Source organism: Equus caballus, chromosome 15 (genome assembly GCF_041296265.1).
Source record: "Equus caballus isolate H_3958 breed thoroughbred chromosome 15, TB-T2T, whole genome shotgun sequence".
NCBI lineage: Eukaryota > Metazoa > Chordata > Mammalia > Perissodactyla > Equidae > Equus > Equus caballus.
In genome coordinates, this window is record NC_091698.1 from 55,515,622 (window position 1) to 55,532,166 (window position 16,545).

Sequence of the window (16,545 nt, forward strand, 5' to 3'; positions counted from 1 at the left end):
GTGCTATTTCAGCTTCAACAAGGCTGAAGGTCCCTATTTGGGAACTTCTGATTTTACATGGGCTGTCACACAGGAACAAAAACTCTCCTAGATTTAAATAAGAAAAAGAATTATTAGATTTTAGTGCCAGTCCTTTCTTGAAAAAAAACTCATGAATTATAAACCACTTGTAGGATAAGAGAGGTAAGGGCTAACCTTATTGAGTACCTGTCCCTTCCATGATTGATTATAGTAAATCATACATTCAGAAGAGAATATGTTTATATTATTTCCTGGGGACCAGACCATCCTGTTTGTTTTCTAGGGTGGTTTCCTTACTCTTAATGAGGAAAGGTGACTTTATCAGGTGGTGAGTGTTATCTCTTAGAACCTGAACCTACAATCCTGAGCTTGCAGCACAGGAAAACTCACTTTGTCCTGGGTCTGAATTATCAGCAAAGAAAGAAAACTCTTACTTCATCAGATTAAGGTTTAAAAAATCTGATAATATTCTCAAGCCCATACATGTATTTCAATTTCAAAAACTTGCTGCTCAGCATTTCTTAACTAACACTGACTGTTAGCAGATTTCTCAGTTTTGCGCAAATATTACTCCACTATTATATGGATCTATTCTTAGTAATAATGGCTGTAGCCACAGGAAAAAAACAACAAAAATCTGTATGTAGTTTCCTTACTTTGTTTTGGCCTTTAGGTTTTCAGCAAAAGCAGCTAACCAATATTTAGCAGAGGTTAGAGTAATAGAATGCAGCGTCCTTCTAGAAGTTTCCCCACTGATACCTAAGATGAGTTATATTTGATTGTAGTATCCTGCCTCAGCCCTCAGCTCTTTGCTTGAGTTAGTCATCTCAGACATAACACCTTTTATTAACTTAAAATTGACAGAGTCTAAGGACTTTTAGTAAAGAACCCAATAGGGTCATGGGATTTATTTTGTTAACATGCGTGGAGAGGAAGTGCAAATGAGGCTTAATAAGGAAACCTCAAGAATATATGCTTTAGAAAACAGATTATTTAGAAATTATATTGACAAATTATTAAGTTAGAGATGTAATCAGACATGCAAACTTATAGGGGTTATAGAAACATATCAGAGCAAAGAATAATAGTTTCTGAACTCTCAGTGCTCTGACTGCTTTTACAAAAACAATAACAAGGACTATTTAATATCAGAAATTAAGCTAGTTAAGATATAATTTCATATATCTCCACACTAGACAGAGTGGGTTGACAGTTCTGTGAAGTTTTTATTTCACCATTTTGTCAAAACTAGATTTATGATGTCTGCTTTTCTGCAGTTATAGGGGGAACAATATAGGGAATGTATTTTCCTATTCCTGGATATTTAACATGTACTTAGGAGGGCTGCTAGAATTCTGTTATCACCAAGAGGGGTGATAACACTAAAGCAAACTTTAGAAGCTCAAAACTTGTAGTAAGAAAAGGAAAAGGACATATAATCTATGATTAATAGCATATAGAATTTGGTTCTTGTAATGTTTTGCATCTATAGTAGTATTAAAGAACATAGACCTTTTAATATATATATGTACACATATGTATATGTACTTTTTGTGTGTGTGAGGAAGATTGGCCCTGAGCTAACATCTCTTGCCAATCTTCCTCTTTTTGCTGATGAAGATTGTCACGGAGCTAACATCTGTGCCAGTCTTACTCTATTTTGTATGTGGGATGCTGCCACATCATGGCTTGGTGAGTGGTGTGTAGATCCATGCCCAGGATCCAAACCCGTGAACCCTGGGTCACTGAAGCAGAGCAAACGAACTTAACCACCATGCCACTGGGCCGGCCCCAAAGAACATACATTTTATAGAGAAGTAATCCTGGGTTTGAATTGTAGCTCTATTACATACTCTGTGATTTTGATTACATTATTTTTATAAGCCTCACTTTTGTCATCTGTCGGAATGGCAATATTAAGGGCTCAGTAAGTCGTAGCTCTTTCTATTAAAATTTTTTCCTTCTGATGTTGACATTTTCCTTGTCATTTTTATTTAAATTTTTATTTGTGTCTTTGTTTATCCCAAAATAAAAGATAACAGCATACCTATTTTCATCTCCTGTAATGTATCTCTTATATAACTGAATCTTTTAACCTTTTTTAAAAATTTGAAATATAACATTCATACGGAAAAGTGCACATAATGATAATACATGGCTCAGTGATTTATCAGAGTGAATACCTCTTTTAACCACTGCCCACACCAAGAAGCAAAACATTTTCAGCTGCCTAGAAGCCTCCCTTACACTCCCTCCAAGTCCCTACTCCATCTCTGCCCTTAAAGGTAAACACAATTCATGTTTTTATGTTGATCACTTTCCTGCTTTTCTTTATAGTTTTATCACCTGTTTGCATCCCTAAATACTATGATTTAGTTCTGTCTGTTAACCATGTACATAGAATCACATACTATGCATTCTTTTGTCTGGCTGTTTTTGTTTAACTTTGAGATTTATATTTCATGTAGTTCTAGTCTACTCATTTTCATTGTTGTATAATACTTCTCTAAAAATGTACCAGCATCAATCCGTTTTACTGGTAATGGCCGTTTTGGCTATTGCAATTAGTGTAGTGTCCAGCCTTCTTTTCCATGTCTTTTGGTGCACATATGCATACATTTTATTTGGACATGTATCTAGAAGTGGAATTTCTTGATCATAGGCTTTGTGTATATTCAATCTTATGCATTAATGCTAAGGTTTTCTTAAGTGATTATGTTAATTTACACTTCTACCAGGAATGAGAGTTCCATTGCTTCACATCCTTGCAAACACCTGGTATTCTTACTCTTAGTGATTTCTGATAGATGTATAATAGTACCTCAATGTCATTTTACTTTTACATTTGTTAATGACTAATGAGATTGAACACCATTTCATAGGCGTATTAGCTATTTGGATACTTTTTGAGAAGTACCTGTTCAAGTCTTTTACCCATTTTAAGAATCAGATTGTCCCCCTTTTCCCTACTGGTGTATGGAGATTCCTTATGTTTTGGATGCAAGTCTTTTGTCTGACATACACATGTTGCTAACACCTTCTTCCACTCTGTGGTCTGCTTTTCGTTCTCTGGTGTCTTTTAAGAGCGATTGTTCACTGAACTTAAGGGTGTGTAACTTAGCAAAAGTTTTTTTTTATGGCTAATGTTTTTCACTTATGGTTGAAAAAGTCTTTGTTACCCTAAAGTCATGAAGATATTTTTCTGTATGCTAGAAGTTTTAGTTTTACTTTCACATTTTGATCTGCACTTCAGTTGGAATTTATTTTTGTATATGGTGTGGGTGAGGGATCAAGATTCGTTTTCTTTTCCATATGGACAACCACTGGGCCTAACACTATAGCAAAGACAATCCTTTCCTCTTTGTTCTGAAGTACCATTTTTGTCATAAATCACGTGTTTCTTTGTGTCTGAGTCTGGGATCTCTAGCATGTTCCATTAGTCCATTTAGTTAATCTTGTGCTGTTTGTACACCATCGTAATTTCTGGAGCTTTATGAGAAGTGTTGCTAACTGGTAAAGCAAATTCTACTTCCCTGTAATTTCTTTTTTATTGAGTTATAACTGACACAACATTATAGTAGTTTCAGATGTACAATGTAATGATTTGATATGTCTATATATTGCAAAATAATCACCACAGTAAGTCTGGTTAACATCCATCACCACACATAGTTAACAAATTTTCTTTTCTTGTGATGAGACCTTTTAAAGAACTGTTCTCTTAGCAACTTTCAAATATGCAATACAGTTTTATTAACTGTAGTCACTATGCTGTACATTATGTCTCCACTCCTTGTCATTCTTAAAGAGTGTGTTATCTCTTTTTGGACCTTTGTCTTTGGAATCAGCACCTAAAATTCTGCACATACACCTCTTTGGGTGCGTTGAACCTAAAGGTCAATTTGGGGAGAACTGTCATCTCTGCAGTATTGAGTCTTCTAATTTATAAATAATGGTAAATGTTTTATTTACATGTTCTTTAATTTTTCTCAGTTTTCCTGTTATGTAAGAAATATATATATATATAAAATATAGTTTGTGTGTGTATATTTATTTATTTGTGTTGACTTTGTAAGCAGCAATCTTGCTAAACTAATTCCAAAAAAAGTTTATCTGAAAATTATTTTGGATCTTTTACTTACATAATCGTATCCTCTCAGAGCAATATTGGTTTTAATTCTTTTCTAGTTCTCTGCCTTTTATTTAGTTTCTTGGCTATTGTACTGCACTGTCTAGGACCTTGAGTTCAAATTGAATTGAAGGCATTCTTACTTTGTTCCTAGTCTCAGAAGGAAAAGTTTTAACATTTCATCATTAGTATAGTATTTGCTATAGGACTTATGTAGATGTCTTTGATTAGATTAGAATGAAGCCATACATTCTGTGTCTTTAAACTTGTTTTTAATTTGTATTCCTTGCCTGTGTCAAGGCTTAGTGTCATAGTTTGTTGTTTGATGATTTGCTTTGGATTTTTATTCTTATATTTAAACCGCTGTTTATGAAAAGAAAACTTCTATAATGTAAGCATATTAGATTTAGAAATGGGTTGGAATATTGTATAGAAAAAAGGAAACATTGTAACTTAGATTGGAACTTAATTCAGTAAATAGTTGATATTGTAATCAGTGTGTGACTCTAAAATATATTTGCTTTGATGGATACTGAAGTGACTAGAAATCATAGGTAATTTCATATTTTTTAGAAGGAAGGATGAGATGGTTTATTAAAAACTAAGATGATTTATTAAACTAATTTAGTGCTCAAGTATTTGGGTTGCTACCTTCCAAAGAGATATAGCGTAGCATGTAGTAAGATGATACTACTTGGATAGATGGTTCTCCCTTTTAGGCAAGAAGCTAACATTAATTTTTCAAATTGATTTTATGTATATGTATAAAAAATGTATAGTCACCTGTTGCTAATGGTGGGGATATGTTCTGAGAAATGTGTCGTTAGGTGATTTTGTCATTGTGCGAACATCAGAGTATACTTAGAAATCTAGATGGGATAGCCTACTAAACACCTTGGCTATATGGTACTAATCTTATGGGACCACTGTTGTATATGCAGTCCATTGTTGACTAAAATGTCATTACGTGATACATGACTGTTTAGGTTAAATTACTTCCCTGATAGGTGTGTAATTCTATTTCTTAGTTTATTCTTTTAAAAATACATAAAATGTATGTGGTTTTAGAGGCAGCACAATACTAAATGCTCTTGTTTTTAATTAAAGTGAAAGACATAGGTATTTCATATATTCAATATACATTGTCATCTTTATGCTTCTTTGTAGATTAGAATATGGCTACATATCCCTGCTGTCATGCAGCACATTATCCCTTTTAGGACCTATGTTATCAGGTAAGTTGATAAAATCTTCCCCCCTGATTATCAATGTAATAATGTTTAAACAGTTTATAAACATGGTACAGAATTAAATTGTTTTGAAAGTCCCTTGTACTCACATCCTCTAGAAAAAAGTTTAATTGGCATTTTAGTGTATAGTATTTTTTTATGCACATGTGTAGGTTTATACTTAGTGTTTACTCTTTTTTTTTTTTTGAGAAAGATTAGCCCTGAGCTAACATCCACATCCATGAGTGAGGCTATCCTGGAGCATCTAGGTCTAGCCTAGTCAGCCCAGATCAGAAGAGCTAGCTATCAGGAGAACTGAGAAATAATAAATGGCTGCTATTTTAAGCCACTAAGTTTTGAGAGTTGTTTTCTTATACAGCAAAGGCAAACTGATACATGGCTCCATCCTGGACTCACTTCTATTCTCTTTCTATATTCTCTCCCCAGATGATCTCATTCATTCCTGTGGTTTTTAAGTGCTGTCTTTATGCTGACAACTCCTAAATTAATGATATTGTTCTGAACTACAAGCTTATGCTGCTCATTTGCCAGTGCCACTTAAATGTCCCACAAACATCTTAAAATATTTAAGTTCTCCCAGTCTTTCACATCTCAGTTAATGATACCCGCAGCACAAAAGAGAAATCAAGGGGATGGGGGTTAGAGTGTCATCCATGATGCTACCCTTTTTCCTTAAACTCTGCAATCACCAATTTTATCAACTTCACTTTCACTTATATCCGTTCAATTTTCAAAATCACCATAAATAATCCTTGTACAAGTAACCATTTCTTCCCAGGACAATTGCATTAACCTTTCAATTGGTCTCACAGCTTCTACTCCAACCCCCCTATAATTTATGATCCACTTAAAGGCCAAAGTGATCTTTTAAAAACCATCATGACTCATCTGCTTAAAACCCTTCAGTAGATTCCCACTGCTAAATTAAATCCAAACTCCTTACAATAACTTGAAGATCCTGAATAATCTGCCATTGTTTATCCAACTGCATATCACAATTATATCCTCTTACACACTGTGCTCCACATCAGTCTGCTTCTAGCTTCTTTAATATATCATATTCTTTCCAACTTCAAAGCCTATGCCCTTATGTTCCTCCTACTTGAAATATGTCCTTCTAATTATCATCCAGTTGGCTGATTCATATTCTTCAGATGTCACCTTTCACAAAGGCCTAATATTCCTTCTCTACCACGTTACCTTACTTGCATAGCACTGATGACTATGATTCTTTTCCTGACACTTTCTCCAACAACTTAAACAGTAACAGGAAAATAGCAGGCCTCAAATCTTTGCAAATGAATGAACGAGAACAAGTATGAAGAACTCATAAATATTATCAAGAAACACAATCTTAGAACTCTAACAGTCCATACTCTAAGTCTAGTCAATATAATTCTTTATCCATCCTCTTCTTAGGTTTCTTTCTTACATTGAGACTTACAAAACTCAAATGTCACCTCCTCCTCAATGACACCTTCTCTATTCCCATACTTAAAATTGTGACAAACCTTCTAGAACTCTCAATCCATCTTTGCTGCTGTTTTCCTATGTAATAGTCATCACTTTCTAACAAACTATATCATTTACTTATTTACTTTGTACATAGACTGCACAAGAGGAGAAATTTTTTCTTCTCTGCTATATCCCCAGTGCCTAGAACATAGTATATATTTGTTGACTAAATAAATACAGTGGAATACCATGTAAACACTGTTAATCTCTTTAATTCTTTTTATATACTCATGTAAAAAAAAGTCCTGTGGTTGGCAGGCTGATTGGTCTTGGGGAGGACAGGGGAGCTCATATACATCTTGCAGTTGGCTAGATGTCAGTTGGGGCATCAGCCATGTCTCTTTCATCTAGCAGGCTAATCTAGGTTCTTTTTCTTGGTGGTGGAAGAGTTCCCAGCGAGAGAGGGCAAGCTCGAAAGCTTTTCAAGCTTCTACTGTATCACATCTCTTAATGCCCCATTGGCCAAAGAAGGTTTCATGGCACAGCTCAGATTCAAGGGAATAGAGAAATAGGTGACACCTCTTGATGGAAAGAGTGGTAAAGTCACATTGCAGAGATTTCTATATAAAGTGATGGGAGGAATTTGGGGCTTTTCTGTAGTTCATTACAAGATCTGAGGAGCACTAATGTTGAAAGGTTGGATAGAGAACAAGGAACCAACCAAATAGACTAGGCAGGGCCTGAGAGTTTTGGAAGCCAAAAAGAAGAATGTTTAAAATGTACACATTTTAAAGAATTTTGGCTGAGTGAGGGAGTAGATGTACTGTTTATATTAAGTCAGCTGAAATTTACTAAAATAGGAGCTATATACATGACAGGTATTAGAGAAGAGTAAAGCTTTACTGGAGGTGCCAAATCCGATGTTAAATGACTTGGCTCTTTGCAGTTTCTGATTCAAGTTGGTCTCTCAGCAAAGGACACACTGCTAACAGGTCACCATCCTTGAAGCATCACTTAGAGATAGTTTAAATTGGGAATGTTAATCCCAGGATGCCAGGTTCTACTGTACTAAACATTTTGGAGGTATGGAGCAAAGGAATATTATTGAATTACTGAATGACCTTTAGAAATATTTTATAAGTTTTTGTGTATATTTTATTTCTGAATCATTTCAGGTATTTATGCAAGCTCTCTGATCAAGAGTTAAGACAGAGTGCGGCTCGCAACATGGCTGACTTAATGTGGAGCACAGTGAAAGAACCATTGGATACAACGTTATGCTTTGATAAAGAAAGCCTAGATCTTGCATTTAAGTACTTTATGTCACCTACTTTGACTATGAGGTTGGCTGGACTAAGTCAGATAACGGTAAGCTGTCTTTGTTTTATTTTTGTTCGTTTTTTATTTGCCTTCCAGACTATCATTATCATCACAATAATATCTCATATTTGTGGAGCTCTTTCTTTGTGCTAGGCGTTGTGTTCAGTATTTTACATGCGTTACTTTGTATGGTCCCTACAAATAATTTCTGTATTTTCTCTATTAAATACAAGGAGACTGAGGCTTAGATTTAGAAGGATTTATACCTTGGGTCTTTGATTTCAGGGTCCAACTCCTTCACTGTTTTTTTTTTTTTTTAACTATTTAGCTTTCTACATTTAGAAACAATGTTTTCAGAGAGAAAGACAATTGGAAGAGATTATAAGTAGTTACTTAATTCATTTTCCAGGCAGAAGCCACAGATTATTGGGCCATAGGCCAAATTTGAGTAACAGAAATGTTAGGTTTGGTTTGCACAGTAACAAATACTGTTTTAAATAGGGAGAAATCTGTATTATTGGCTTCTCTTGGTGGATGCGGTGGAGAGGAAGACCTGGTATCCTTGAATCTATATTCTTGCATAACAACAATTTGCTAGAGCTAACTAGTTAGCTGCATCCTTTAGAATGGATATGCATTCTTTGGTTTACCAAGGTCTCCATTAGCTTTGCTCCTTTACATTTCCTGCCTCTTTTTGTAGTGTAGTTATTCAGAAGTAGCTAGATTTTACCCATGTATTGAACTTGGTAAATATAGAAAATACTTGTCGACATTTTCTCAAATTAAATCTTAAATGTGTTTATCTAGGGAGCTTTATCCCAAAACTTGATGTCTGTAATGACATATTACTAGCTGCCTTGCATTAATATTTTTGTATTTTCCCCTTATTCAGCTTTGTTTTCTCTAGTGTTTCTTTGTTCTTTGTTTTCTCTAGGACCAAGTATTACTTGTGGAAGGAATTTATTTAGTGTTTTAATACAATAAAGGAAATAGCCAGACTAATTGGAAAGTGTGTATATCTGTTTATCTAATATTTTATAATTTTGATGTGGTTATTGATTATGAGCCACATATTTCAACCGTGTTTGTTTTTTTTTTACAATTGCTAACATATATAAGAATAATGTTGGAAAAAACTTTTAATTTCTTTAATTATAGAATCAACTTCATACCTTCAATGATGTGTGCAATAATGAATCATTGGTATCAGATACAGAAACGTAAGTAGAAGCATTAATTTATACCATTTTACCTAGTATACCATTTTGATCTTTAGCTGTTTATTTGATAAATACAATTGTGACTTTATTAGAATTGAATGTTTACTAGAAATTCTTTGCCTTGTAGCTTCATTTGTACAGTCTTCAATAAGCTTTCAGACCGATATATTGAAACATGTTTGTTTTTTAAAAGCATTTACCAACATATAGTGTTGTTTGTCACAAAATGCAAAAGGATACTATTTACAGGAGAGTTTAGTAATAAGGAATATGGTACTGATAGTTTTCAGAAAGCACACTGGATGCACAGAAAGAAAAGACCTCATTCAATACATTTTATGGAGAAAAACCAAGTTGATGCTCATGTATGAAAAGTGGTAGTTTTTATAGCTTTAGGGCTTTACAAGTTCTTAGAAATATTTATTTATTCCAATATTTATTCCATTTAGTTATCCAACCAGTAGAGAAATTGGTTTATTAATCTCAGTTGGGTAGTAATATCTTCTGCTTGATCAGAGTTGTATAGTTTTAAGGTGTTAGAAAATTCATAATTACATGAATGAGTCATGTTTTTGCTTTACTGTTAACTTTTGTGCATTTATCTTAGTTCTGCCCTGTGGAGCTCACTCAGTTGAACCCAGTTCTTCGTGAATTTGAAAGCCAGAGACTCTGTCACTTTACTCTTTTTCTTCTTCAGGGTAAAGGGTTCTCATTCCTCCAGTTGTTCCTGATATGGTGTCATTTTTAGATTGATCACCAGACCAGTCATTCACCTCTGACAACATTCTTTGTCAGTGGTCCTCCTAAAATTTCTTGCCCAGAACTGGCTGTAGCTTTATAAATTCTGGGTTATACTAGAAGTGCTATTTCACACTGTCAGGGCGTTATATGGACTATATTCAATGTATGTAAAACTACAGCTCTGGATTTCCCTTTTGACTCCTCATTGCCCCCACTCCCACCCTTCTAGCCCCACAAGACTGCCTCAGAGAATCTTAAAATTGTCAATGCAGTAATCAACCCCTCAACCCCTGCAAAAAGGAAAAACAATCCTAGAATCATCAGTGTGATAACCCCACACGTCCCGGGTAGGTTTTTATGTTGCTGAAATAGTGGATAAAGAGGAAGGAGGAATTCTATTCAAAAAAGTTTAAGGAATATATATCCTAAAAATCTGGTTAAGAAAAGAGGGCGGAGAGCAAAAGTTTTGAGGAATAGTGGGTAGAGAGAGTTTAAGTTGGGAAGAGAAGAGAATGCAGACAATGTGAGAATATTGGAACAAGTAGAAAAAGTGTGATAAATATTGTTGGAGCCTGTGAATTGGCTCTCTTTTTAAGCAGTTTTGTTAAGGTATAGACACTATACATATAAAATTCACTAGTTTTTACAATGAATTTTAGTAAATTTGAAAAGTGCTACTATTATCACAATGAAATTATCACAATCAAAAAGATCCCTTTTACCTCAGTTGTAGTCTTTTCTCATTCCTAACCCCCCATTCTACTTTGTCTCTATAGATTTGCTCATTTTGAACATTTCATAGAAATGGAATCATATGATAGTGGTCTTTTTCATTGTCTTCTTTCACTTAGTATACTGTTTTTCTTGAAGTTGATTCATGTGGTGATGTGAATCCGTACTTCATTTCTTTTTATTGCTGTACAGTATTACATTATGTAGATATAACTCATTTTGTCTATCCATATGCCAGTTGATGAATATTTCAATGTTTCCACTTTTGGTTAGTATGAATAATACTGCTTTAAACATTTGTGTACAAGTCTTATTGGGGCCATATGTTTTCATTTATCTTGGTAGATACCTAGGAGTATGATTGCTGGTTCGTTAATGGTCGTTTTATGTTTGACTTAAAAAAACCAAAATGTCAAAATGTATTCCAGTGTACCTGGATTATTTTACATTCCCACTGGCAACATATGAGGATTCCAGTTTCTCCTGTTCTTGTCAGCACTTGTTATTATCTGTCTTTTTTATTATAGCCAATCTAGTGTGTGTAAAGTGGTATTTCATTATGGTTGTAATTTGCCGTTCTCTAATTATTAATGATACTGATTATCTTTTTTAGGGGAGGGGGTGAGGAAGATTGGCCCTGAGCCAACATCTGTGCCAGTCTTCCTCTATTTTATGTGGGATGGTACCACAGTGTGGCGTGACAAGTGGTGCTAGGTCTGCACCTGGGATCCGAACCTGTGAACCCCAGGCTGCCCAAGCAGAGCGTGCAAACTTAACCACTATGTCACTGTGCTGGCCCCTTGACTATCTTTTTATGTGGTTTTTTGCCATTCCATTTCTTCTCTGGTGAATTGTTTGTTCACTTTTTTGCCCAGTTTTTAATTGGGCTGTTTGTCTTGTTTTATGGACTAGCGTTTGATCTGTACTGCAGAATGTTCATGTGTGATGAAGAATGCTGTTGATTCTGTTGTATGGAGTGTTCTGTAGATGTCGGTTAGGTCTAAAGAGTTTATAGTATCATTTGCCTTTTGTATCCTTGTTGATTTTTCTGCCTAGTTGTTCTATTATTGAAAGTAGAATATTGAAGTCTCCAACTCCAGTTGATCTTCATTTTGTGGATTCTGTATTTGTGAATTTGCCTATTTGCCACAATTTATCTGTAACCCCCAAATCAATACTTGTGATACTTTCATGATCATTTGTGGAAATGGATAGAGCAGTAAATAATTTGAGTCTCCCTGTAATATGCACATTCCCAGCTGAAGTCAAACAAGTCGGTGCTCTGCATTCTTGTTTTAGCACTGGTACAGAGATGACCAGAGGATGGAAATTGTAGGCAGTAGTGCAGTTTAGTGCAAGAAGCTTTGTCTCTGGGGCCAGTTGGATGGGATGTGAATCCCAGCTCTAGCACCTGTAAGTGGGGCAGCCTCAGGCAAGTTACCTAAACACTTCTGCATCTCATTTTCTGTTTTGTAAAATAGAGAAAATAGAATCTACTAAGATAAGTTGTCTTTAGGATTTAAGATTCAAAGATTCAGTATTAGCTAATTCATTGCAGTAGCTTTATAGGAGGTAACTGCCAGGAGTAACAAGAATTGGCTATATTGTTTGTCTTTTTTTTCCCCTCAATTCTGTGGTATGTGTATACAATGAAATACTATTCAGCCATAAAAAAAGAATGAAATCTTGCAATTTATGACAACATGGACGGACTTGAGGGCATTACACTAAGTGAAATAAGTCAGACAGAGAAAGACAAATACCATATGATCTCACTCATATGTGGACTTGAAAAAAACAAAACAAAAACCCAAGTTTGTAGATACAGAGAACAGATTGTCAGAGGTGTGTTTGTGTGTGTGTGTGTGTGTGTGAAATGAGTGAAGGGAGTCAAAAGGTACAAACTTGCAGTTATAAAAGAAATAAGACATGAGGATGTAATGTACAGCATGGTGACTATGGTTAATAATACTGTATCGCCTATTTGAAAGTTGCTAAGAGAGTAGAGCTTAAAAGTCCTCATCACAAGGAAAAAAATTTTTTTGTAACTGTGTGATGACAGATGTTAGTTAGACTTACTGTGGTGCTCCTTTATTGTACACCTGAAACTAGTATGATGTTATATGTCAATTATACCTCAATTTTGAAAAAAAGGTAGTTTTTAGAAAAAGAGGGCCAAATAAAAGAAAGCAACACCAAGATCATTGTTAATGCCCAAATGAGAACGATGTCTCTTTTTTCAGAGAGAATGGGGTGGTGGGAAGGATGCTAGTGGTCTGTGGTGGCATTTTTACATAGGAGAAAAGAGTCTCTTGCCTTGCCCTGACTGAAGTGTGAACTTTAGGCAAAACAAATCTTAGTTGTGTGAAACGTCTGTCTTTAGAGGAGTTCCGCAATAGATTGTAGAACAGATTGTGTACCTAAAGCTATCAGATAAAATTTGCGTTTCGTCACACCCTCTGTCTTCTTCCAGTCAAAGGCAAACTGCAAGTCACATTATTGCATTGAGTCATTCTTCTAAAGAGAACCCACTCTAGGATGCACTTGATGCTACTGACATACTCTTTTTACCCATTAAAGGAGTGAGTGATAATAATTAAAAAAAAAAAAAAGAGACTCAAGGGTTCAGTATTAGCGAATTTAGTGCAGCGACTTTATAGACTTAACTGCCATGAGTGTCAATAATTAGCTGTATTGTTTTTTTTCTCCTTTCAGTTCTGTTGGTTTTTGCTTCATGTGTTTTGGGACTTTTGTTAGGTCTGTATATGTTTACAGTTATGTTCCTGATAATTTCCTCCTTTTATCATTATAAAATGTCCCTCTTTGTCTCTTTATAACGTTTTTTGACTTAAAGTCTATTTTGTCTGATATTAAACGGGAACTTTACTATGCTTACTATTTTCGTGGTATATCTTTTTTAGTCCTCTTACTTTCAACCTGTTTGTGTTTTTGGATCTAAAATAGTCTCTTGGAGGTAGCATATAGTTGGATTGAAAAAAAACCCTACAATCTCTGCCTTTTGATGGGCGTATTTAATCCATTCACTCTAAATGTTATTTATATGGTCGGATTTACATGTGCTGTTTTGCTGTTGGTTTTCTATACATCTTTTGTCTTTTTTGTTTTGCTCTTTCTCCTTTGCTGCCTTATTTTGCAGTATGTCGGTATATCTTAGTATACCATTTTAATTCCATTCATTTTTTAAAGATATTTTAAAAATTATTTTTTCGGGGCCAGCACCATTTCTGAGTGGTGAGGTTTGCTCACTCTGCTTCGGTGTTTCAGGGTTTCACTGGTTCAGATCCTGGGCACAGACATGGTACTGCTTGTGAGGCCACACTGAGGCAGCGTCCCACATGCTACAACTAGAAGAACTCACAACTAAAATATACAACTATGTACAGGGAGGATTTGGGGAGAAAGAGCAGAAGAAAAAAAAAAGAAAAAAGATTGGCAACAGTTGTTAGCTCAGCTGCCAATCTTTAAAAAAAAAATTATATTTTCAGTGGTTTCTTTATAGGTTACAATATACATCTTAATTTATTACTGTCTACTTCAGATTAAAAATAACTTAGTTCTAGTAAAATATGGAAACAGTGCTCCAGTGTAGATCTGTACCTTTGTTTCTGATAAATCAGCTGTTAATCTTATTGTGGTTCCCTTGTACATGCTTAGTTCTTTTTCTCTTGTTGCTTTCAAGATTTTTCTCTTGGTCTTTGGCTTATAACAGTTTGACTATTATGCGTCTAGGTGTGGATCTCCCATGTCTCTCCTAGTTTGAATTTATTGTGATTCTTGGATGCATAGATGAACATTTTTCATCAAGTTTGGGATGTTTTGTCCTTAATTTCTTTGAATTTTTTTTTCTGCTGTCCTCAGTCCTTTTGGGAGTCTTATTATATGTATGTTTCCAGAACCCTGAATGGTTGTTATTGATAATGTTATCCGATTTTATACTTGCTCAGTTACAGTTCTCAGCTATTAGGAAAGTCCTTGAATCTCCTTTTGTTGTCCTTCAAAAGACAAAGGATGGAGTATATATTTTAGAATTTTTTATTTAAGTGACGTTATAAAGATTTATAACATTGTGAAATTTCAATTGTACATTATTATTTGTCAGTCACCATGTAAATGCTCCCCTTTACCCCTTGTGCCCATACCCCCTCCCAACCCTGGTAACCACTGAACTGTTCTATTTGTCCATGTGTTTATCTCCCACATAGGAGTGAAATCATGTGGGGTTTGTCTTTCTCTGTCTGGCTTATTTCGCTTAACATAATATCCTCAAGGTCCATTCATTTTGTTGTGAATGGCATGATTTTTTCTGTTTTTATGGCTGAGTAGTCCATTGTGTGTATATATATATATACACACACACACACACACACACACACACACACACACACACCACATCATCTTTATCAATTCATCAGTTGATGGACACTTGGGTTGTTTCCACATCTTGGCTACTGTGAATAATGCTGCAGTGAACATAGGGGTGCATAAGTCTCTTTGTATTGTTGATTTCAAATTCTTTGGATAAATGCCCAGTAGTGGGATAGCTGGATTATATGGTATTTCTATGTTCAATTCTTTGAGAAATCTCCATACTGTTTTCCATAGTGGCTGCACCAGTTTGCATTCTCACCAGTTGTGTACGAGGGTTCTCTTTTCTCCACAATCTCTCCAACAGTTGTTATTTTTTGTCTTGGTGATTATAGCCATTCTAATGGGAATAAAGTGATATCTAAGGGTAGTTTTGATTTGCATTTCCCTAGTGACCTAGTGCATTGACTAGTGACGTTGAACATCTTTTCATGTGCCTATTGGTGATCTGTATATCTTCTTTGGAAAAATGTCTCTTCATATCCTCTGCCCATTTTTCATCAGATTGTTTGTTTTTTTGTTATTCAGTTGTGTGAGTTCTTTATATATTATGGAGATTAACCCCTAGTTGGATATATGATTTGCAAATATTTTCTCCCAGTTGGTGGTTTGTCTTTTCATTTTGATTCTGGTTTCCTTGCCCTTGTAGAAGCTGTTAGTCTGATGAAGTCCCACTTGTTTATTTTTTCTTTTTTTTCCCTTGTCCGAGAAGACATGGTATTTGAAGAGATCCTTTTAAGACTGATGTCAAAAGAGTGTACTGTCTATATTTTCTTCTAGGAGTTTTATGATTTCTGGTCTTACCTTCAAGTCTTTGATCCATTTTGAGTGTATTTTTGTGTATGGAGAAAGATAATGGTCTACTTTCATTCTTTTGCATGTGGCTGTACAGTTTTCCCAACACCATTTATTGAAGAGACTTTCCTTTCTCCATCCTATGTTCTTGGCATCTTTGTTCAAGATTAGCTGTCTGTAGATGTGCAGTTTTATTTCTGGGCTTTCAATTCTGCTCCATTGACTTGTGTGCCTGTTTTTGTACCGGTACCATGCTGTTTTCATTACTATAACTTTGTAGTATATTTTGAAGTCAGAGATTGTGATGCCTTCAGCTTTGTTCTTTTTTCTCAGGATTGTTTTGGCTATTCGGGGTCTTTTGTTGCCCCATATGAGTTTTAGGATTCTTTGTTCTGTTTCCATGAAGAATGTCATTGAGATTCTGATTGGGATTACATTGAATCTGTAGATTGCTTTAGGTAGTATGGACATTTTAACTTTCTTATTCTTCCAGTCG

The 16,545-nt window shown here is 35.0% G+C and overlaps 1 protein-coding gene across 8 annotated transcripts in view; it reads left to right on the forward strand.

Moving 5' to 3' along the window:
• The window catches only part of USP34 (ubiquitin specific peptidase 34), a 253,143-nt gene that overhangs the window by 56,379 nt on the left and 180,219 nt on the right, over positions 1–16,545 (forward strand). For all 8 annotated transcript variants that reach the window (XM_023619043.2, XM_023619045.2, XM_023619046.2 and 5 more), the window contains 3 exons: positions 5,318–5,385; positions 8,031–8,223; positions 9,334–9,395. In XM_023619043.2, the coding sequence (XP_023474811.1) occupies positions 5,318–5,385; positions 8,031–8,223; positions 9,334–9,395 (323 nt within the window). The remainder of the gene's footprint in view (positions 1–5,317; positions 5,386–8,030; positions 8,224–9,333; positions 9,396–16,545) is intronic.